The 23,152-nt window shown below is 47.2% G+C and overlaps 4 protein-coding genes across 4 annotated transcripts; 2 read left to right on the forward strand and 2 right to left on the reverse strand.

Annotated features, from left to right (window-relative positions):
- Positions 1-2,383: 2,383 nt before the first annotated feature.
- On the forward strand, positions 2,384-4,081 carry HER10_EVM0010908 (uncharacterized protein; the record flags this gene model as incomplete). Its single annotated transcript, XM_035480353.1, has 3 exons — positions 2,384-2,670; positions 2,730-3,186; positions 3,248-4,081. 3 exons carry the CDS (start codon positions 2,384-2,386, stop codon positions 4,079-4,081), a joined length of 1,578 nt encoding a protein of 525 aa, XP_035327258.1.
- A 953-nt stretch (positions 4,082-5,034) lies between these two features.
- On the forward strand, positions 5,035-6,173 carry HER10_EVM0001658 (uncharacterized protein). Its single transcript, XM_035482867.1, has 2 exons — positions 5,035-5,655; positions 5,705-6,173. The coding sequence occupies exons 1-2, from the start codon at positions 5,436-5,438 to the stop codon at positions 6,100-6,102; spliced, it is 618 nt and encodes a 205-aa protein (XP_035326550.1). The 5' UTR covers positions 5,035-5,435; the 3' UTR covers positions 6,103-6,173.
- Positions 6,174-14,391: 8,218 nt separating this feature from the next.
- Positions 14,392-18,446, reverse strand: HER10_EVM0004150 (uncharacterized protein; the record flags this gene model as incomplete). The annotated part of the gene is made up of 9 exons (XM_035473802.1): positions 14,392-15,447; positions 15,523-15,832; positions 15,897-16,538; positions 16,603-16,861; positions 16,894-17,022; positions 17,113-17,861; positions 17,917-18,017; positions 18,075-18,155; positions 18,189-18,446. 9 exons carry the CDS (start codon positions 18,444-18,446, stop codon positions 14,392-14,394), a joined length of 3,585 nt encoding a protein of 1,194 aa, XP_035326757.1.
- A 3,044-nt stretch (positions 18,447-21,490) lies between these two features.
- HER10_EVM0004020 (uncharacterized protein) lies at positions 21,491-22,666 on the reverse strand (the record flags this gene model as incomplete). Its single annotated transcript, XM_035473680.1, has 1 exon — positions 21,491-22,666. One exon carries the CDS (start codon positions 22,664-22,666, stop codon positions 21,491-21,493), a length of 1,176 nt encoding a protein of 391 aa, XP_035326744.1.
- Between the last annotated feature and the right edge of the window lie 486 nt (positions 22,667-23,152).

Below are 23,152 nucleotides of genomic sequence, written 5' to 3' on the forward strand. Positions count from 1 at the left end.
TTAGAATGTAATCAAACTTTTGGGTTCCCGTGGCTATTATACTGACACCAAAGGGATGTTTTCTGATCTTTTATCTGAGTTTGTGAGTTCGCGCCATGAGAATTTCCGTGATAAGTGAGTGGAAAACAAGGATGAACGATGCACGTTAGATTGCTGACGTAGATCGCGCAGACGCAACTCAGACAAGGCGAGCGCCAAGTTTTCAATGACGGATGTGCGAGCGAACTCGCTTTCATTCAGTATTAGATCAATAACAGTGGAATTTTGGGTCTCAATCAGCGACCCAGGGTCATCCGAGCAAGGCCACTGTTTCATCCTCGAATAGCCAAGCTGGATATTTCACCAGAGTACTAAAAGTCTTACTAATAACCAAATGTTGAGGAGACATGGCACATTTTCCGAATACTCGGAAGCCAACTGTCAGATCTCCGCTGCTGGTAAGTCTGCGTTTTGACACAATATCCTAAGTCTCTGTATGCTTGCCGTCCCGACTAACACTATGACGTCAGGTGGGGGAAATGAGAAGCTCGCCTTCGCTTTTTTGTCTTTGGGAGCCTACTTCACGCTTCCAGATTCGGGGGTTCGGACTGGTTGTCTGAGCTTAAGGCCGGCTGCTAGAATAGTCCTCTCCCTGAATCTTAGATCTCTTGAGCTGATGCAGACTGGAAGCGAGTTCCAATGCTATGGTAGATTATAGAGCTCTGAGTGTGCTACGAGGATACCTCTCTTCTAGCAGCTCTATTATATTAAGGTCCGGATTGGAGTAGTTTCGGTGGAGCCGGTCTGAGTTGCTCTCCTCAGGGCTAAGATAACTATCGAATGCTCCAACACGTTCCCACCTTGATATGAAGTCAAATGATGGCGATAAAGAGTATGAAGTGTTGGTCAATAGGCAAGTTTCTCACCACAGAGCCTATTGTAGAGGACATGTTCCTAAACTTCCTACCTGTAGGTAAGATTGGATGAGGAATCGAGTTGCAAATATCCTCCGAGCCTGCTGGTTCAATGTGAAGACTCTGAAGAGCGCCTAATGGTAAGCGAGTTTGCAAAAGCGAGAACAGAATACTAAGAGATTAGAAATGAACTCAAAGACCAGCGCACTTTCTATCCGATCCTAGTCTGTCAGCCCTTGGCACCTGAAAGGCCCAGTTGCGTGGTGTAACATCGACTCTTAGCGCGGAATTTCACGTACTAAGTCCGAAATACGATTAAGGAGAATGCGGAATATACGGCAATGTCAAGGATCTCCCGTACCGCTCGGTATGGGGTTCTAGACGACCTTTAAGCTTTTTCTAGGCTCGAACAACGAGGTGTGGTCCAACTAGGCGTCCTCGAAGAATTGGTGTGGGTGCACAGCCCGGCTAGCCCCTATCACATTTCACGCTTTTCTTTTCCTATTTCCCCCCTCCATGCCCGTTACCGAAACCGAGCGCAGAGACACGACAGCTCCAAGGATTTCCCCCAATCATCGGTCTCAACTTGCCGAAAAGGACTATGCTCACTTTCATCCCCTCATTCGCCATCGTAACTTCGTAAGGATGGCAGAGGTCAGTGAGGAGAACTGATGGCCGATTGACAGGGCTTCTTTGAGATGAACTTGGCTCTTACTCATCCACGCAGCTGGGAATTCTGCTCAGCGCTGGGTTTCAGCTTCTGAATTCCTCCATGAGTGTCACTTTGCGAATCTTCAAGATCATCGATGATGCAAAGCGCAACCTTCACCTCTAGTGTGTTAGTTCTCAGTCTTGACGAACATCCCCTCCATGGCCATCGTTGTCGAGTGCCGCAAGTACATACGTGCAGAATACCTACCTTTCCCAAGAATTTTGGCACGTTTTTAGCTTACCCGTTGATCAGCAGAGCCGTCATTGGACGCCAATCTAGCTAGACTCAAGTTGTTCCTCGAAACGAGGCCTCTGGTAGCTTGTGGGCCTGCCACCAGACCCCCCGGTCTTCGGTCTCGCTTTCAAGGATCACTGGCCACCTGCACTGCCTGGCCCACCGAGGAAGATCATTCTGACTTGTGCGACTTCCAGTCCGTCTCTGATAATGGCATGCAGCCAACTTTTTCCTTTTCCAAGTCCTCACTTGTCGAAAACATAGCACACGAAAGCTGACGGGGCATATGTAATTCGTTTTCATCGCTTTCATGAATCTCGGAAACGCCTAACGAGCCAGCGGATGGATCTACCAACCCGAACCCGACGTATTCCACCTTTTCTCTTACTGAACTATTAGGTCCTTTGGTGTTTATATACAACTACACGACCGCCTCTTCTGAACTGTACTGGAAAAGCCCGACTCTGCTCTATTGCCAACACCACTCATCACCTCGCATCTCTTGCCCTCCAATACAGCAGAGCAAGAGAGATCAAATATCAGCATGAAGTCACCAGTCACCGAGTCACCGCCTCCAGAGGCAGAGAAACTTCCCATTACCGAAACAAGTTCAAGCGCTGCTTCACCGAACCTACGAGGAGACGACGAAGAAGCTACAAGCGCCGAGCCGAATGCGAACAGCGTTAACACAATCGTCGATGATGCTGCTGAGCCGGAAAACGAGTTCTCTGTATGGTGGGCGGACGACCAAGACCGAGAGAACCCCATGAATTGGTCGACAAGTCGCAAATTGGGCATCATCGCGACACTTTCCTTCATTACCTTCCTCACGTACGAAGAGCTTCAAAGAATGATCCTTCTCCTTCTTATAATTACTAACCCTACCTTAGACCCCTGGCGTCGTCGATGTTTGCGCCTGGCATCCCGCAAGTCATGGCCGAATTCGGCGAATCCGACGATTCGATCGCGACATTCGTTGTCTCCGTCTTCGTCCTCGGCTTTGCCCTGGGTCCTCTGATTATCTCGCCGCTCAGCGAGTTGTACGGCCGCGTCTACATTTACCACGTCTGCAACGCCCTTTTCGTCGTTTTTTCCGCTGCTTGTGGACTTGCGACCAACATCGACATGCTCATCGCCTTTCGCTTCCTGGCTGGCTTTTCTGGTGTCGCCGTGATTACCTGTGGCGCTGGGTCGATTGCGGACATGATGCCCGTTGAAAAGAGAGGCTTCTACATCAGTATCTGGAGTCTTGGACCTCTTCTCGGCCCTGTCGTAGGACCTGTCTGTGCTGGCTTCCTTGTAGAGGCCAAGGGATGGAGATGGGTCTTCTGGATTATTACCATCACCGTGAGTGCCTCTGGTCGACTACTTCAACGCCATGAGTGTGCCAACTAACTTTCCACCATAGTCCGGTGCGGTGACTTTAGCCTCCTTCTTTGTCCTTCGCGAATCTTACGCACCAGTACTCTTGGAGAGAAAAGCCGCCCGCTTGCGCAAGGAGACCGGCAATGAGAAGTACCAATCAAGGATGAAGAAGAAAGGAACTCCACGCCAGATCTTCCTTACCGCCATCATCCGCCCTGGCCGCATGTTCTTCCGCTCGGCAGTCGTTATGATTTTGTGCCTTTACGTCGCGATGCTCTACGGCTTCCTATACATTCTCTTCACCACCTTCACCTTTGTTTACCGCGACACCTATGGTTTTGGCTCCGTCGGAGCCGGCCTCTCTTTCATCGGAGGTGGTGTCGGCAACATCCTCGGACTCGCCTACGTCGGAACCTTGTCGGATAAGATTATCCAGAGACGACAAGCCGAGGGCAAGGATCCCAAGCCCGAGGACCGCCTGCATCTCATCCTCACGGTGCCCTCTTCACTCACGATCCCCATCGGTCTCATGATGTACGGCTGGACGGCGGATAAGCAGCTTCACTGGATCCTGCCGATGATTGGCACCGGTATCATGGGCTTCGGCTCGATTGGTATTCTCATGACGATCAACACTTACTTGGTCGACGCATTCACGCTCTACGCTGCTTCCGTCACTGCCGCAAACGCCGTGTTGAGGAGTCTGCTGGGCGCTCTGCTGCCTCTCGGAGGATTGCAGTTGTACAACAAATTGGGTCTTGGATGGGGAAACACCTTGCTGGGACTGCTGACACTCGCTGCTGCGCCAGTGCCATGGATATTGTATACTTTCGGCGAGAGGATTAGAAGGAGCCCGAGATTCCGTCAAGACTTTTAGACTACATAGACCATTGCATGTTGATCATTAGCTTACATGGGAAGCCTTGCTTAGTACTTTGTATATTGTGCCTTAATAAAATTGTCACATACCCCAGGTCCTGCGTATTTCTTGCCTTGATGAGACACGGTAAGTCAGCCTACCCACTTTCTGGCACCCCCCTGTTTCTGGCACTATAAAAACAATGGGATCATAACCTAACCTCCTTATTATTATTAATTATTAATCCTTAACCTTACTTACTATAATATAACTACTAGCCTTACTAAAGTAACTAAACTCGCTAGATTTAGCTATAATAACCTCTTTTTTTTTTATTTTAATTTAAGCTTAATAAATATTCCTAATATTTACGAATTTTATATTAAAATTAATTTAAATAACCCTTTTTTTATTATAATATTAATAACTTAAGCCCGTAAAAGGGCTAGTTATTATTAGGTAATTATTAATTATTAAGCTTACTTTATAAAGCTTTTTTTATTTTTTAAATAATAGCTATTATATATTAATATTATTATTAAGTTAAGTATATAAATATAATTAATTACTAAGATCTATTAGTTTTTTAAGAGTTAACTAGGCTATTATAGAGGTAATAGAATCCTATAACTTAATTAGGGTAGTTTATTAATTATTATAATATCGCTTTTTATCCTAATTAATTAGTTTAAGTATTATAAGCTTAATAAGAGGTTTAAGTAGTATTATTGTTACGGCCAGCTAGTCGTAGTGAGTATGTTAGCAGAAGTTGAGGCTGCGATAACTAAGTAAACAGTGTCGTAGTCGTGGATAGCTTCCCTGAAGCTATGTCTGTAAATCGTAAGGTGGGTAAGGCTTCGGTGATCAATCGTAGTCTTGTCAGAAGGGGTTCTCAGTGAAGATAGCTGAAAGCGATCGTAAGATCTGATACTAAGTTGATTGCTGAAGAAGCTATGGAAGTCTGTCCTTGTGCCCGGCTCAAGTCCACACTATATACAAGTCTCGTTCCTGAACATATTCTTTGTCCGTATGTTTACCCAACGGTTCCCGTGTTCTGAACATACGGGTTCCGTATCGTGAAAGGACGGACCCCGTATCTCGAACGTACGGAGTTCCTTATCTCTTATCGTCACGTGACTTGTCCCATAGTTCTTCCGTCCCGAGAGGAGTCGCCCTGAGTTCGTGTTCCCGCATATATGGTGTGGTAGCCGCCGTAGGTCCTGTGGGGCAGGCCCTGGCCTTGTCATGCGTGTTGGGTCGTAACATCAGCTCCTCCTCTCAAAGGTCTAGTCCTCTAGGCCTATAAGTAGGTCCCTTGTTCCCAGGTTGGGGAATCATCAAGCTTGCCTTTCTAGCGCAATGTGCTGACACGATGTCAGGTCGTGTTGAAAAACGTTCTTTGAAAAACACTATCTCGAAACTTCGGTCGGCTTGTGACGACGTGTTTGATCGTTTTGGTTCTAGCGACGTTATGCCCTGCACTCGGTGTTTTCGCGCCAAACGTCCATGTCGGATGGCTGATGGCGCCAAAACGTGCCAAGGCTGCAAAAACCTGAAGCGTTCTTGCGATGGTCTCGTTGTGGCATCGAGTCGTTCGTGCTTCCGCCGTTGTTCCGGTTTCTTAGGCTGACTATTTCGTAGTGCAACGGCTGAGTGACCAGCGTCAAGAATGGGAAGAGAAGGAGGAGCAGGCTAGCGACGCCTTGCTCGATCTTCATGAAAAACTGGCTCGGATACAGTCAGAGGTTGCTGAGGCAGCGGGCCGTCTTGCTCGTATCCGGGCGATCCGAAAGAAAGTGAAGGAGAGGCATGTGGAAACTTTTGCTCGTGGTATGCAGGAGTTGGAAGAAGAGGATGGTGTTCTTCCTGCGCTGGATGCTCACGAGCGGTGGGTCGTGAGCGATCTCCAGGCTGCTGGCGTTTCTAATGATGCCGACTGGCCTTCTTTCGGGATTGGCGACGAGTTCGCGTCCCTGGGGCCGTTGGTGTCGTCTTCTGGTAATCCTCGAGAAGCTGTCGAGAGTTCTGGAGGTTCGTGACGGGTTCCCATGTGTTTTCCTCGTGTCCGTAGTTTTTCCATTTGATTAAGAATTCTTTTGTTTCGTTCCTGACTCTATGGTCGATGATTTTTTCGACTTCGTATTCTGGTTCATTGGGTTCCACGATGATGCAATCTTCTGTGTGAGCCCTTAGGTGCTGGTTCGAGAAGTGAAATGTGAAAGACTGGATGACACTTCATCTGGTAGTCTCAACTTGTAGTTGACGTTTGAGACTTTCTGAATGATTTCGAAAGGTCCGAGCTTTTTGTAGTCCAGTTTGTCGCTTGGTCGTTTTGTTTTGATGTTGCGGCGAAGGAGGTAGGCGCTATCTCCTCTTCCAAGGTTGGTCCTCCAATCCTTGATCTATTCGCGTTTTTCTTCATGCGTTGACGTACAAGCTCGAGATCCAAAGATGCTTTCTTCTGGATTTCTTTGAGTTTTGCCACGCTGGCCACTGCTTTAACAGCTTGTGGTCCTTGTCGTGCTTCTCCGTACACTGTTGGCTGATATCCGTAGTTCAAGTAGAACGGGATTCTCTTGTGCTTTCGCCAACTGCACTGTTGTATGCGAATTGGGCCATTGGTAATAATGTTACCCAGTTGTTCTGATCGTAGTTCACATAACAACGGAGGTATGTCTCGAGAATCTGGTTGATTCTTTCTGTCTGTCCATCGGTCTGCGGGTGGAAAGAGGTTGACAGTTTGTGATCTGTACCAAGTTGCGAGATCAGGGATCTCCAAAACTTTGAAGTAAACAGAGAGCCTCTGTCAGAGATAATTTCCTTCGGCGTACCGTGGTTGGCAACAACGATTTTGAGGAACGTGTACGCTAACCTCTGCGCTGCTGGCCTCTTTGTAAGGTATAAAGTGGGCGAACTTGGTGAGTCGATCGACTATAACCAAGATGCTGTCGTACCATACGTTCGTGAGTGGTTCTTGGACTTTGGTAGTTTGACGATAAAGTCCCATGAGATTGATTGCCATGCTTCCGTTGGTGGTTGCAATGGTTGCAGCTCGCCATAGGGCTTGTGCGGGCTGTTCTTGCTTTGCAGGTCGCACAGTCCTTAATTGCTTCCGCAATTTCTGCGCGTGTGGCGGATTTGTCGTAGTGCTGGCGAATCCGTTTCCACGTTTTGGTAACTCCTTGGTGACCGTGTGCAGGTGCACTGTGAATTTCCATGATGAGCTCAGGGGTCATCCTTCCAGTCGGGCTGGTACTGATCCTTCTGGCTATCATAAGAAGCTTCGTAGTTGGTACAAGGCTACCGTCTTCTTCTTGTTTGAGGATAACCTGTGTCTCCTCGGGGACCGTGACTTCGTGGTCGGGTCTTCTGCTGAGAGCGTCTGCTCTGCTGTTTTCTGAACCTTTCCGATAAATGATTCGGAAGTTGTATTCAGATAGGAACTCGCTCCATCTGACTTGTCGTTTGTTCAGGTTCTTGTTTGTCGTGAAGTTCGCGAGATTCTTGTGGTCTGTGTAGACTGTGACTTCATGCTTGGTTCCGGATAACTGTGGTCTCCATTCTCGAAATGCTTCGATGATGGCCATCAGTTCTTTGTCGTGGATTTGCCAATTCAATTCTGCTCCGTGAAATGCTTTGAGTAGAAACAACATGGGTGAAGCTTTCCTTGTTCGTCTCGTTGTCCCAAGACCGCTCCCATGGCGAAGTCTGAGGCGTCAGTCTCGACTTCAAAGGGCTTCCGGGTCTGGAATTCTGGTAACTGGTTCCGAGACGACCATATTTTTGACCTGGTGAATGCTTCTTCGCACTTGGGATCCCAAATGAATGGGGCATCCTTTCGTGTCAAGTTGTTGAGAGGTCTGACGATGTTGGCATAGTCCTTGAGAAATCGTCGATAGAAGTTGACGAATCCCAAGAATCCTTGTACGTCCTTGACGTTCTGCGGTGTAGGCCAGTCCCTGACTGCTTCCACCTTTGATGCTTGCATGGATTTGTCCTGGCGTGATGGTGTATCCGAGGAAGTCTACCTTCTGTACGTGAAACTCGCACTTGGAGGTTCGGCGTACAGTTTGGCATCCTGGAGTTTCTGAAATACCATGTGGACATGCTCCTTGTGTGTTTCGAGGTCGGGAGAGAAGATGAGAACATCATCAATGTAGACAACAACAAAGATGTCAACGAACTCCCGGAGTACGTGGTTGACCATCGTTTGAAAGGTTGCCGGAGCATTGGTAAGTCCGAAGGGCATGACGAGGTACTCGAAGAGTCCTCTGCGAGTCCGAAATGCCGTCTTCCACTCGTCTCCTTCCTTGATTCGAATCTGGTTGAATGCTTCCTTGAGATCTATCGCGGTGAACCAGTTGGCTCCGTGAAGTAGGTCTCTGAGCTCAGTGATGAGGGGTAAAGGATAGCAATTCTTCTTCGTGATTTCGTTGAGTTTCCTGTAGTCGATAACTGGTCTCGATTTTCCTCCTTTCTTTGGTACGAAGAATAAGGGGAATCCTGCGGGGGATTTCGAAGGTCGAATATGTCCCTTTTCGAGCTTCTCGTCGATGTACTCGTCGAGATAGTCTTGTTCTTCTTGATTCATAGGGTATATTGATAGAACCCGGGTTGCGTTCCTTCTTTGAGTTCGATTTCCATATCCCAGCTGCTGTGTTCTGGTAACCCTGTTTCTTCAGGTTCCATGAATAGTTTCGTGTATATCCGGTACTCCTCGGGTATAGTCTGGAGTCGTTGCGATCCTCGATCGTCGGTACCGGGTGCGAACATCCTGTCGTCTTCTATCGTCCTGATGAAGGCTATGTATCGTGTTTGTTCTTGTTCTTCAGGTGTTGCTTGAAATCCGTTTGAACCCTTTTTCTTAGGTCGTTCAGTGACTGGATTTTCCCATAGGACCTGGCCAGTGGTCCAATCTATCCGTGGGTTGTGTTTTCGTAACCACGAGATTCCTAGGATGACGTCGATGTCTCCAATCTCCGTGATGTCGTACTGTAGTTGTTCTTGTTGATCGTTGATATATGTCGAAAGGTGTACGGTCTCTCGATTGACATATCCGTCATCATAGTCAACTCTTTCTCCTTCTACCGTTTGTAGTTTGTATGGATTGTCCTTCCATACCCATGGTAGGTCGAGTTTGTTCATTACTCTTGGTGATATGAAACTTCCTTGTGCGCCGCTGTCGATTATAGCGCGCAGTCTGTGTCCGTGTATTTCGAGTTTGACCCATAGGTGTGCGTCGTTGCACTGTCTGGTTGCACATAGGAACTTGTCTTCGATTTTCGCCTTTCGTCGTTCCTTTGCGATTGGCCTTCCTAGTTTTTTGACAGTCTGTTTCTCAGTCGTGCTTCTTGTTCAATTTGTTCCTCTCGTTCCCTCCAGGCTTGGGATTTGGGAACGTAGTGGATCTGACAATGGTCGTGTCTACATTCGTCCCATTCCATGTCGTTGCTGTTCTGGCATCGCATAGGAAAGCATGGGTCTGGTTCGAATGTTGCCTTGTCGAGTCCATTGAAGTATGTGAGCGTCCAGTTCGGTAGTTGGTCGTCGACGTAGACGTCCTTGATAGGTCGGTCGTCGCGTCTTCGGGGGTAGAAGCGACTTTCTTTCTTGGGTGAGAGCCAGAGACACTTATCGTCGAGGCATTCTGCCCAAAATAATTCTTCGTGGAATGCGTCCTTGGTGTTGAGCAAGGAGCTATCTCCTTTGACTAGTGGTGTCATAGGTACTTCCTTAGGTTGACTAGTTCCGTGGAACTGTACTGTCTGGTCGTCTTCGTACGGATCAATGTTCTTACACCGTGGTTCTTCGGGTTCCTCATCAGAGCTGGTGTCGTCCACACTAGGATAGAATCCATGGTCGATCTCCGTCTGAGCACGTCGTCGAGCGACGTCGCGAGGTTCGTCCGAATCATAGGGTGATTCTTCGTCGAAGGTGTGGCTGCTGGAGCCGATCTCAAGTTCGTCCTTCTTGAGTCGAAAGTCTACCTTTCCATTCTTGATTTCGAAGTCAAGATTGGGCCTCTTGATTACTTCGATTTTGTCTTCGCGTTCTAGGTTCTTGAGTTGTTCTTTGACCTTGCGAATGAATTTTTTGTTTCCGTCGTCTCGTCGCATCACACAGATGGATTTGGTCGGGATGTCGTCCGATGGGGGTCCCTTCTTCCTAAGGGATTGTTTCTTGTTGTTTCGTCGTGCCATGTGGACGAGATTACCCATGATTTCTTCTGTGTGGGGCCTCTTTCTTCGAATTTGAGGAGTTGCTCCTTGTACTTGCCTGAAGTCTTTGCATGATTCTTTCTTCAAGGAGATGAAGGGTATCCTTCATGATGGGGTCTGTCTTGGCCTTCTTCTATATTCTGGCAGATTTGAGAGAGTATGGCGACACATTCGATGTTGTTATCCTCGAGGGTGAGGTCGGTAGATGGGTATCTCTTCTTCTTTGGTTGCCACCGCTAGGGTCTTGACAGGTGGTGGGGTGGTGTCGTATCCGGGTCGTTCGTTGTTCTTGGTTTTTAGGGTACCATCCGGTTTGTTCCTTACTGTCTTGGTGAATAAGGCAGTTGTCGTCGTAGCAAGCCGTCCATGAGAGTTGTGCGGGGAATTTCCTTGCTCGCGATATTGGCTCGTTTTTCTGGAACGGGTTGGTGTTGGATGCGTTTGGGTTGTCGGCAGTCTCTAGCCATGTGTCCTGGCTTGTCGCAGTTGTAGCATTTGAAGTCCTTCCTGGGGCGGTTGTCTCTCTTGGCGACACTGAGATCCATGGGACCGTCATGTTGTCCGTAGGCAGTGCTTTGTCGGTTGTTGTTCCAGTTGTTGCGAGGTCGCTGGTTCGCCTGGAAACTGCGTTGAGGTTGCCATTGGTACTTGCGTCCGGTGTTAGGTCGTTCCTTCCTTTCCTTCTTGCGTTCATAGAGTCGGTTGTCAATTCTGATGGCGAGTTCTCCGTACTGAAGGAAGTCTTCTGGTCTGTCGAGCTTGACCAGCTCGTCCTTGACTTCGTCCTTCAGTCCTTGGTAGAACATGAACATTTTGGTGTCGTCAGTGAGGTCCAGTTGGGCACTGAGACGTCTGAATTCGGCGGAATATTCCTTGCCGATTTGGTTTGTCGTAGCTGCGCTAGGTCGCGTTCAGCTTGTCGTTTCTCGTCAGGGTCCTGGAATAGGGACCTGAGAGCTTCTTCGAATCCATTGAAGTTACTGTAGATGTCGCGTACTTCAGTAGAGCACTCGTCAAGAGTTTCTTTGCTGAGATATTCTTCCTGGATAGGTTCAAACCACTTGAGGGCTCGTCCCCTGAGGAAGCTGGCGGCGTGCACAACTTTCTCGGTTTCGCTGGTGAAGTCTCCGTGATGGAAGTTCTGATAGTTTTTGACTTGAATCAGAAATCCCTTGAGAGTACCTGGGGTGCCGTCATAGGTGATGGGTGCGCTGAGTTTGAGTTTCTGTCGTCCTCCCTGGATGGGGGTACCAATGATGTTGGCAGCGGCTCGGAGAGTGTTGACCTCTCCCGAAGCGCCTGAACATTGGTACTTGCTTCTTGTTCTGAGTCGGATGACTTCGTTCTCCAGGTCCTGAATGCGCTGAGGGCCATTCCCGAACTGCTGGATCATGATCTTGAGGTTTTGGAGCTCATTCGCGGTTTCGTTGTACATGGTCTGTACCTTGGCGATGTCTGCGTCCTTTCTTGACTCTCTCGCGGAGTCGATCGTAGGTCTTTTTGAGGGTGACCTCATCGTCGGAGTCGACGTTCATAGGAGCTGTCTCCATTTCCTCGGCCAGGCTTCGAACAGGTTGTTTGGAAGAGGCTGAAGAGCCCGGGTAGAGATTTGGCTGAGGCGCGGGACGACATCGTTCGTACTGTTTAGTTAGTTTTTCGTAGAGTGAACTTACTGAACAGGAGCAATCAAAGTGTTACGGCCAGCTAGTCGTAGTGAGTATGTTAGCAGAAGTTGAGGCTGCGATAACTAAGTAAACAGTGTCGTAGTCGTGGATAGCTTCCTGAAGCTATGTCTGTAAATCGTAAGGTGGGTAAGGCTTCGGTGATCAATCGTAGTCTTGTCAGAAGGGGTTCTCAGTGAAGATAGCTGAAAGCGATCGTAAGATCTGATACTAAGTTGATTGCTGAAGAAGCTATGGAAGTCTGTCCTTGTGCCCGGCTCAAGTCCACACTATATACAAGTCTCGTTCCTGAACATATTCTTTGTCCGTATGTTTACCCAACGGTTCCCGTGTTCTGAACATACGGGTTCCGTATCGTGAAAGGACGGACCCCGTATCTCGAACGTACGGAGTTCCTTATCTCTTATCGTCACGTGACTTGTCCCATAGTTCTTCCGTCCCGAGAGGAGTCGCCCTGAGTTCGTGTTCCCGCATATATGGTGTGGTAGCCGCCGTAGGTCCTGTGGGGCAGGCCCTGGCCTTGTCATGCGTGTTGGGTCGTAACAATTATTAAGTTTATTAGGGGTTTAATTAGAGTTATAAAGTATAAACTAATCTATTTTTAATTATTTTTAATATTTAAGATTAATAAATTAATAAACTAAGCTTTTTAATAATAGTTTAGGAAGTTCTTTTTATTTATAATAATAAAATCGTTCTATTTAAATAAATAACCGAGCTCTTTTTAATAAACTAACTTAATTAAATTAAAAATAGATTAATTAAATAATTAAAAATATAAGAGGAGTATAATAATAAAAATAGTAAATAAATATTATTAATATAATAATTCTATATAAAATCTATTATTATATAACTTTTATATTTATTTATAATTAATAATCGAGCTTCCTTTAGTTTTAAGTATAATCTAAAAATAAATACTTTTTATAATTATTTAATCATAATTAAGTTTATAATCTAACTATTATTTATTATTATAAATACCTATTTATTATATAAATCTAGATATAATAAAAATTATTATTATTAAATTATTTTCTTGTAAAAATAATAAAAGAATAAAGTACCTATTTAGGCTAAAATATATTTAATAATAAATACTTATACCCTTAACCTAGGTTATTTTTTATAAATAAATATTATTTTAATTATATTTAATATTAACTTATTAACTCCCTAATCCTTAAGAATATTAGTCTTATTTATATTAAACTTATTAATTAGTTTAATATCCTTAATCTTAAAAATAATAAAACTTAAACTAGTTCTTAATAACTTTAATAAATACCCTATTAATATGTTTAGAATTGATAGTACGACTTCTTTAAACCTTAATAATAGGTTCTTTTAATAAAAGTATTAATTTAGCCTTTTTAATAAGTTATATCCCTAGTAATAATTAGAACTTATTTTATAAATTCCTTTACTTATTAATATATTAATACGAGACTTAGTAAAATTTAAATATAAACTTATTATATTAATTTAATCTCTTAGTTAGGAAATAGCTTTTATAAGTTAGTAAAAGCTAGTTTTTAGTTTAATTACTTTATAAACAAAATTAGAGGGTTAATTATAATATCTTATATTTTAATAAAGCTCTTTTTTAATTCTTATTATTTATAATATTTTTAAAAGCTTAACGAAGTTAATTTTTAATATATTAAGGTATTAGATATAAAAAAAGGTATATATAGAAGATAAGCCTATTTAAATATAAATTAAAAATATTATAATAAAAGAAGGTTAGGGGTAGGTATTACGTTATGGTGGATTTTTGCGTTTTTGTAGGTGCCAGAAACAGGGGGGTGCCAGAAAGTGGGTAGGCTGACTTACTGCATACATATGACTCTTCAAATAATCTCTCAACAGTGGCTTGCTCTCATAATTGGTGCTGGTTTCGCTTGCCATTCCTAAAATGCCTTTGCGTGATTTGATATTGCGGCTGGTGTGAATGTGTTTTTGTGGTGTGCAAGTGTGAGGACGATTGCAGGTTCCTTTAGCTTTTGGCTGGTTTGCACGAAGGCGTAGGACTTTTTCATTTATGGTTGGATCTCCAATGAGTCGAAAACTTACCTTAGACATTGAGGCTGTTTACAACGTGGCACACCGAGGATTATCATGTGACGAAGACAGTACTTTATGGTTCATGCCGCGGGAAGTCAGAGTAGCATAGTGAAATAGCTAGGTTTTAGTGTTGCCCATGGCTGGTGAGTCATTCCACGATCTGATCTTAATTGCATCCCAAACTAGATCTAACCCACCCTGAGACCACTACCCTTCATCGGGAACTTTAGGCGGGAACGCGGGCATCGCAACAGGATTGAAGCTCGGCTTGTAGGGATAGGTCCTCTCGACAGAATTTGCCTCCACCCATTTGGACATGGCGTAAAATCTGTAGTTGTCGGCTTTTCAGTGTAGATTGTTAGTTGCTGAGATGCCCTCCATTGTCAACCGAGGAAGATTGGAGCTTACAGTTTTGTTGCGTATACTCGCCGGGTGTGAAGTAACGATCGTAATTGGCTAATTGCTTAGCATTGCCAATACCGTAGGCTTTCCTATCCCCGCGACCGTCACTGTAGTCGACAAGGAGGTCTCTGACGACTGGTCCCGATCCCGACGATGGTGTGTTCATGAAATAATCCATATGCGTCGCCTCGTGCAGCCAATACCCTCCCCTAGCGTGTTCCCAGTTTGTCAAGTTCAGACGGTCTTCCGCAGTCTTCTCTGTGTTCATATATCTTGTTAGGTCGTCCAAATCCTTCCCCAGGGTAGTGTACTTCCTGCAGACAAGCGCCCGCGTATAGCGGTTCTCGTCCCATTTCCACGTTATCAGGGCAGCGGGACCTCCTTGAGAAGGATTTTCCTTGTCTCCGCAGTAGTTTTCGGGGTCCCCAGAACCATCGCCGAGGCTGCATGAGACCTCAATCCACAGGTACTGCCACGAGTCGATGTAATTGGGAGGACCCCAGTCTGTCCACCAATGGGTCCACATCTGGGAGGTGTAGTAGAAGATGTTCTGGATCTGTTTCTTCTTATCGTCAGACATTGTCTTTCTGTCGCCTTGTCCGAAGAACTCATTGATGCCTTGGCTGTTCCAGTCGATATTGCTCGATAGGCGGTCCATCAAACTGAGGCGGTTGAAGTCACGCCAGCCGTTTTTGATGTTGCTGAACGTCTCAGCATCGCACTGGTAAAATCCAAAGAGACGAGTCTCGCGCAGGTTTTCAATAGCAATGTCGGACTCATCCTCATTCTTGAGAGGTGGATATGGTGGGTTGCTGTCTTGGGCATACACAGGAGCATAGTCCCAGAGGATGAGCGGATCGTTGGTAGAGTATGATGGCAATCCAGGGTCGCTGACGGCGCCATCATCGCCGCCGCTTCCGTTGCATTCGTTGAAGTTGGTGTATGCTGCATTCGTTGCAGGGTCGACTTCGATGAGATCAGCTCGCCCTAGCCCGCCGAGATTTGCGAAGTGCTGAGTTCATATGCGTCAGCAGGTTCCACTCTTGATACACCTCAGTCGCGTTGGTCGAGAGAGCAAAAGCCTTACCAAACATTCTCCACGGTCAACGCCGCTGTAGAGGACACCCCGGTTTGTCCAAGAGAAAGAGGAACCTCCAGCGGCACCACCGCTCTGGTAGCCATTGTTCTTGAAGACTGTGCTGGCTCCAGTGTATTTGTTCATCCAGATGATGTCAGCCCTCCCCGAGTTCTCCACGTCGGCAAAGCGGATATTAGCGCGATCCCATGATTCTGCAAATTTGATCTGGCCAGCATCGAAAAGGCCACTCTGTCTATTGAGCCAGGCAGTCATCCGGCCACTTAACTCAATGCAAATAGGATCGGCTCGCCCGTCGCCACTGTAAGATAGTATGTTAGCGTCAGTTACAGCCTTCTGAGTGGCGATACTGGGGAAGCACTCACTCAATGTCTGCCAAGCGCATGCCTCTATCAAAGATACCCACGCCCCAGCCTTCTGTGCAGCCAGTGTTTGCAACAACGCCCCGGTTGCTGAACGTGAGTGCCTTTGCGCCAGCATCGTAGTTGTTTTCATACAACGTCAGAGCCCCGGTAGCTTTATTTTGGACAAGCACATCGCATCTTCCGTTTCCGGTCCAATCAGCTAAGTGAATGCCCGTCCGGGGTCCGGGTACTGTCAGCGTGATCGAGGTATCATGGCCCCAATTCGGCGGGGAATGGATGTTCGTGTTGATCTCATCCGCTCGGCCGTCGTAGTAGATCCAAACGAGATCATCAGCGCCAGTACCGCGCATGTCGCAGTAAAAGTTGCCATCACCTTTACGTCTTGTGCCCCCCGATCCCTTGTTTTCGAAGACAATCATATCAAACCACTCTTCTTCCTCTTTCATGTAAATATAATCAAGCCTACCGGATCCGTAGATGCGGCCAAACTTGATGTTGCCACGGACACCCGTCACCGCTTGACCAGGATGCGTGACTCCGGCCTTTCGCCAGTCAGGGACAATACCCTTCCCCGATCCGCGCTGGTTGATGTATGTGTCCACGTTACCGTTGTCTCCCACGTACAGGAAGTCAGTTCGGTAGCTGGGGAAATTGTCTCGGTCAGCATAAAGAACACAGGCTAGATACCAGACGTGGCTGGACTTACTCGCCATTCAGGTCGGCAAGTTCAACGCCCGACAACGGCCCACTCCTAGCGTTGAACACAGTTTCCCTGATACTACTAGCAGTCTGAAACCCTTGCCAGAAATGCTCGTCTCCCTTTCCACCGTTTCGGGAACACTTGACATCGTCATCACTGACTAGGCAAAAGTCGACTCTTCCGTCACCGTCAATGTCCGCCATGCGAACCTCTCTTTGTGTTCTTTCACTGGGGCCGATGATCTGCAGGTCGCGATGATTAGTAGCTGAGCGAGTCTGGGTCAAATGATGATGCGACTTGCCTGGCCGATAGATCGGAAGGCTGGTGGTGTGCCACCCTTATTCAGTGAAGCCCACACTGAAGCCCCGGGTTTGATGCAGAAGAAGTCATCCAGGCCATCGTTGTTGAAGTCTCCGAAGGCATAAGCTACACGGAGGAAGGATGTTAGTGGATAATTCTGACTAAGCCGACGTTTTTGACTCCTAGGCACATACTAGTAGTCAGGTATTAACTTACTATCGTTCACGCCACAATTGAGGTCCGTTTCAAATTCCACGGTTGGCCCAAATGAGCCCCCTGCGGCCAAGTTCCGACGATACATCCATGTAAGCTCCTGACTTGCGTCGATGGTCGCGTAGACGAGGTCATCGAGTGATGCACTACGTGGTGAGTTCGGGTCCCCCTTGACGATGTTCGCAAAGAACATATAGTCGGTGGGGGATCCTGGGGCAGATGTCCTCGTGTACTTAATGATCTTTCCTGATTCGACAATTCCTCGCTCAACACGATCGTGAACATAGTTCCCATCATCGTGGCCGCTACCTCGTTGAGTTTGAACTCGTCGAGCAGTTCCGGGAATTTTCTGGCATTTGGTCGTTTTGGTGACCTCGGCATCATTGACCGTCTCGACGTTGGGCGGCGGCTTGATCTTCTTCGCGATTCGATTGATGGCAGCCACCCACACAGAAGCAAAGAGCCTATAGCCCTCATCAGTCGGATGCGTTCCATCTCCAATCTGAGAGAGGCTTATGGCATCGTGAATGTTGGCATAAGAGATCCTGTAGCCGCGATACGTCGTGTAGACCAGGTTGCGATATCCTTGGCTCACGGCTGCAGCGCAGGCCTTGATGCCATCATCCTTTCCACTTTTAACCAGAGACGAGAGGATGACCGTTGTGTCCGGCAGTGTCTTGAATATCTCGTCAATCATTGTCCTCATATTCTTGATTGTAGTCTCTGGGTCCTGGCGGTTCTCGCAGTCATTCCTGCCTGGGGTTCAGTATGCACGGATTTCTGTGACTCTATAGAACAAGGACTCACGTTCCAGCGTTAATCAGTACGAGATTGGGCTTCTGGTAGGATGAAAGGCGAAATTTCTCATTCACTTGGTGCACCCAGGCGCCCGGATGCCCTTCGTTGTCCTAGAGAGGCGGAATCAGCTATGAGATGTCCCTTTCTCAGAACGCTTTGCGGCTCACGTTGTCAGCCATAGTGCCATCCTGCTTGGATCCAACCATGTTGACTTTCCAGCCCTCAAACCTTAGTTGTTCGCGCAACGCCTTACGGTAGCCATTGTTGTCGCTCGAGAAAACGCCCCTGGTGATTGATGCACCGAGAGGAAGGATCCGCAGGTAGAAATCCTCGGCACGCTTCTTGAAAGTGTGGGTATTGCCAGAAGAGTCTTCGTTGTCTGGGTAGTTCGTCCACGTCTCATTGCCCGCCAGCACAAGAACGTCCGCAGCGTAGGAACCGTTTCCATACAGAGATGGGCCGTCCGGCGGTGACCAAGAATCAGCCGCGACAAGACAGCTTAAAGAAGCAAGCCAGAAGATTGGGTGTAATCGACGCATGTTGAAATCGCCTCGCACAATCCACAGCTCAGTGGAAAAGAGGAAAGAGCCAGTAATGTCAGAGGGATGAAGCATCTATTGCTGAGATGATAGCGGTGTCATATTCCTCTTATACGTGGCGAGTTCACGATCAGGACCGAACTAGGTGCGAGGATGCATGAACATGGCTCTCATCGATTCCTCTCGTCCGTCTTTTGATGAGCATGCGATTTTCATGAATCCCATAGGATTCTACAGATTTCGCTTATTCCTTGAGTTCTACAAATAGTGAGAGTTCTTCGGAGATTGGTGCATAAATGGTAAAGCGTTGACAGAAATCGGAACCGACCATCCTGTCTCGTACGAATATGACCTTCGCCCGAGACTGTGATGAACTAGCGCTTATCATCCGCCCTCCCATTCTCACGTACCGTCAGCAGAGCCAAGCCGTTACATTCTCATATATCGTAAGCAAAGAAGAAGTGTTGCATTCTCATGTATGTAAGCATAGCCGAGGAAACTTTCAGCTACATTGGTTCCTTTAGTGCTCACTGCACACCAGATAGTCTAACTCATCGTAGTCTATCACTTAGAGAGGCGGGGTTTTTATTCCACGAACGATTGAGTAAGAAATACAAAAAGATCTTCTTGTGTCAACAGTGCTTACGTTGAGTCTGTTGTTCTGAATTTTACACTCCGTCCTTACTTGTACCCAGAATATACCATGGCAATCTTACCACAGTCCCGCATGATCTAACGCTTTTTTCTTCACGCACATCATAGCAAATATTTCTCGCTCAATCTGACCCATTTAACTTCTCGCGCCCTCTCCGGGCGGACAAGCAGCTGTGTTTGGCAATACATTGGTAGCCCCTGAGCCATCAAAGTAGCAGGTGCCTAGGTCATTCTGGCAAGGAGATTCTGGGCCAGGGCAGCACCAGCCATATGATTTCCAGTCGTAGTTCTACAACGGCAGTTGTTAGTAGATTGCCCCTAGGTACGAACGCAGAAAGGTAGGCGGATCCTATTCAGGTCCTCTGGATAGCAAAAGACAAGGTGTACTCACATAGCAGGGAACCGGAGATGGCGCAGCACTAGTTGAAACCGGCGCGGCAGACGTAGCAGTCTCAATGACCTCAATTGTTGTCTCGGGAGATGTTACTGTTACAACTTCCACGATAGATGACCCTGAAGATGACTCCACAGCTGATGTGATTGGATCAACCGAGCTAGAGGAGGTGCTTGCTGGTATCGAGCTAGTTGGCGTTGGTGGACTGGAGCTAGAGCTAGGACTAGAGCTCGTCGTCGTGGTCGTTGAGTCCGCTCCTGCCCCGCCTCCACCTCCACCACCGCCACCAACAGGAGGAACCACGGGCACACCACCAACTACAGGAATAGCGATCGGAGCCACAGGGACATACGGATTTCCATTAGCATCCACAGTAGTATAAGTAGCTGTCGTGTAGCTCGTAGACCATGAGACGCCGGAGGATATGGTCAAGGAAAAGGTTTCGGACGAGACAGATGTTTGTGTAGATTCCCTCCTGCTCCAAGTACTTTTGGCACTCGATTCAGTGGGCCTCGAACCTGTGCTAGATACCGAATTGGAAGATGTTCCTGTGGAAGTAGTCTCGGAGGAAGAGGAAACCGGGGTACTAGATAAAGATGTACCAGACGTGAGTGTTGAGGATGTTCGTGCGCTAGAACTGAGGCTTGAGCTAATGCTGGAGCTAAACGTGGAGGAGCTCTGAGAGCTGCTAGCCTGGGAACTCGAAGACGAAGACGCACGGGAGCTACTACTACTAGAGGACGAGGCGGTACTGGAACTAGATGACGTTGAACTCCTGCTTGAAGACTTGCTAGAGCTAGAAGACCGCTTGCTTGAGCTCTTCGAACTTGAAGATGTTGAGGACGATCTAGATGATGTCGTATTGCGATGTGTTGTTGTGGTGTTGGTGAAGAAATGAGTTGAAAATGTGCTTGGGCCCGTTGAGTTGAAAGATGGTGGGGGAGTAACTGTAGGATCCAGGGGACCTGTTTGACGCGGAATCAGGCCATTGTGCCGATGGGCGGTATGTTTGTAGTGTTCGGCTCTCTCTAGCAAGTCATGAGCTGCTGCCGCTCCGTCATGGTGTCTAGCCTGCACAGAGAGTGTCGCGACAAGGAATGTCAAAAGAGTGAATATTTGCATTTTGCAACGTTATCAGCACACAAAAGAGTGACTGTGGAAAATCTGAACGAGTGTGAGAGTTGAGCATGCCAAGACATCACGAGTCACTGATCAAAGGGCCAACTTCACCCTTTTGTATTTTCATACTATGACCTTAGTACCTTCCATATCAAGAAGCTTAACGCAGGGCTGAGATGTCAATAGAGTGCTTAAATCCACTTGAACCCACAGAGGTGGCTCGGCATCAAGACATTTTTCTTGGACGGAGCGGTAATGGCGGCAGAGCCCCTGATTCACGGAGCCTTCGGTTCGTGTTGGTCGCCGAGCGTGACGAGTCCGCTTTCCGCTTCCGCGGGCCGCCGAGAGCTATGGCCTAAACCCGATTAATAAACGCGGTAGCATTGCGTCTAGAACTCATCCAGCCAAGCGCCGCAATGCTATGGGTGTCATGTGCTTGGCAGGAGGTAAGGCTGGTGCTCGAGTCAGTGACTTTGAAACTCCTTCTTAATATCGCCGTGTAAAGATAGTGCCACGACCCATTCGCCCCTGTCTGGCAGAGAGGCTGCTCAGAGTGTGTGGATCTATAGCTGTCCTTTTATCAATGTAAATGTCCAAGCGCGGTTGTAGCATGCGGCCAGAATCCGTACCCATGACGATTTCACTGGTTCGGAATTTTAACAATTGTCCGTGATTATCTTCCAATTATTATCTGAACAATCGAATGGAACAAGTAAGCAACCTAAACAGTGCACTAAAAGAACAACACCTGCGCCATTTCGCACTTGCGAATCTCCAATAGGCCCAAAGAAACCCGTTGAGAAAATGGCATTTTGAGAGAGTTCGCTTTGATACTTGCTCGTAAATTCTGTCTGTCTAAACACCACGCATAAGCTTTCTATGTAGACTCGGTTACTATGGTGTTTATAGCGTTTTGTGTGTCCCAAGTTTTAATGAACTGTCGTAAAATGATCTCAATTTCTCGAAACAATTTTTCCCTTTTACTTTGGATTCCATTACAGTCCTCATTTGACAAATTCTCGCCATTCTCCTCTGCAAGGTTGTCCGACACGATGTGTAAATAACCAAACTTGACTTTGACGTCCTTGGCTGCCTGTGCCATGTGCCATGTTTCGCAGTCGACCCAGGCACAAGTCTCCTGCCATTGCCCTAACCATTCTTTAGTCTCGCACAACGGAGACGGAACCGAGACAAGCCGTCCCCGCAAGACTAGATCAGACAATGCTATCAACTTTATGTCTCGGAGAGGGTCGTCCCAAGTTATATCTTTGTCTTCGTCTTCGAATGTCGATCTGCATCCCGTGGCAATTCTCTCGTTGGCGGAAACGTTCTCTGCAAGAGATCCAACTTTGCTAACATAGATAAGGCACTGGATCTTCGAGAACTCCCGTAGTATACGGACTAGGGACCCTGCCGCTTCGCCCCAGAGACTCTCTCTGCACCCCAGCAGGGTGATACTTTTGCCACCTTCCGACTCAAAGGTATGCCAGGCAAATAGCCCATTTGGATGTTGCGAGCCCCATGTAATTCCAGAAACGAGTTGAGTCAGTCTGTGGACTTCACCGAAAATCACAACATCTGTTGCTCCAAGTTCTGAGAGATTCGATTGCCGGAGGACATTCTCGCTTACCAAATCTGTCGGTATGAGTGTTTCTACCTTGGTAGCTCTATTTTCAAATTGTAAGTACGTCGAGATCACTCTGCTGTAGTGTCGGACAAAGGCCGGACAAGGGAAGCAATGGATTTCTAACGTCGAGTCGTCGATAATCGTTGCTGTCGGGCGCCGAAAGTTGAACGGTGTAGGCTGCTTCTTGATTTCCCAAGAGGATATTATTGCGGGAGGGTCTCTTTGAAGTGAATCGGTAACTCGAATCGTCTGCCATTCCGGTCGTTTGATCTCTTGATGAATTCTTTGATATATGTACTCTCGTAGAGTCTTGCCCATAGAATGCTCATCTGGGATTACGGTGTTGTGTTCTTCCAGGGTATAAGTGTCAGGACTTTCCGGTGCAGGATTATCAAGCTCTTCTCGGACATGGGAAGAAATGTCCATTGCGTCTGCTGCGAAGGAGATCTGTCGAAAGAGTCGATTGGCCCATTTTGACCATCAAGTCTTTGAATGCCTCGATACTCACCAAGTCGGCGCTTTTAGTAGCTGTGGTTTCATTTCGTCCCCGGGTATATATGCGCATACCCTTCTAGTCTCCACCTTGCAATTAACTGTTCAAAATTCTTTATCTTACTTGGAGGCGACTGTCTCGACATCGATCGGACTGGGCTGAAGTCGCAATTCGGAAGATCTTGTGGGCTGGGCCACTCGCGATTGATGCTCTGCCCATGGCAACATGAGGTCGAAGGGCAGTTTGCTTTGTCGTTACCCCAACCCCAATGGTTACATGTGGCGAGAGAAGGCTTGTGGCGGTAAGCATCGAAGCGCTGTTCAGGTCAATGAAACAACAAAGCCACTTTCCTGGGCGCTTGCAACGCCAAGCAACTTGATGTTCGAATTCTTTGATCTGCACCCTCCCTGCCGTGGACC

The sequence above is a fragment of the Colletotrichum scovillei genome, assembly GCF_011075155.1.
Source record: "Colletotrichum scovillei strain TJNH1 chromosome Unknown Contig00011, whole genome shotgun sequence".
NCBI classification, from domain to species: Eukaryota; Fungi; Ascomycota; class Sordariomycetes; order Glomerellales; family Glomerellaceae; genus Colletotrichum; species Colletotrichum scovillei.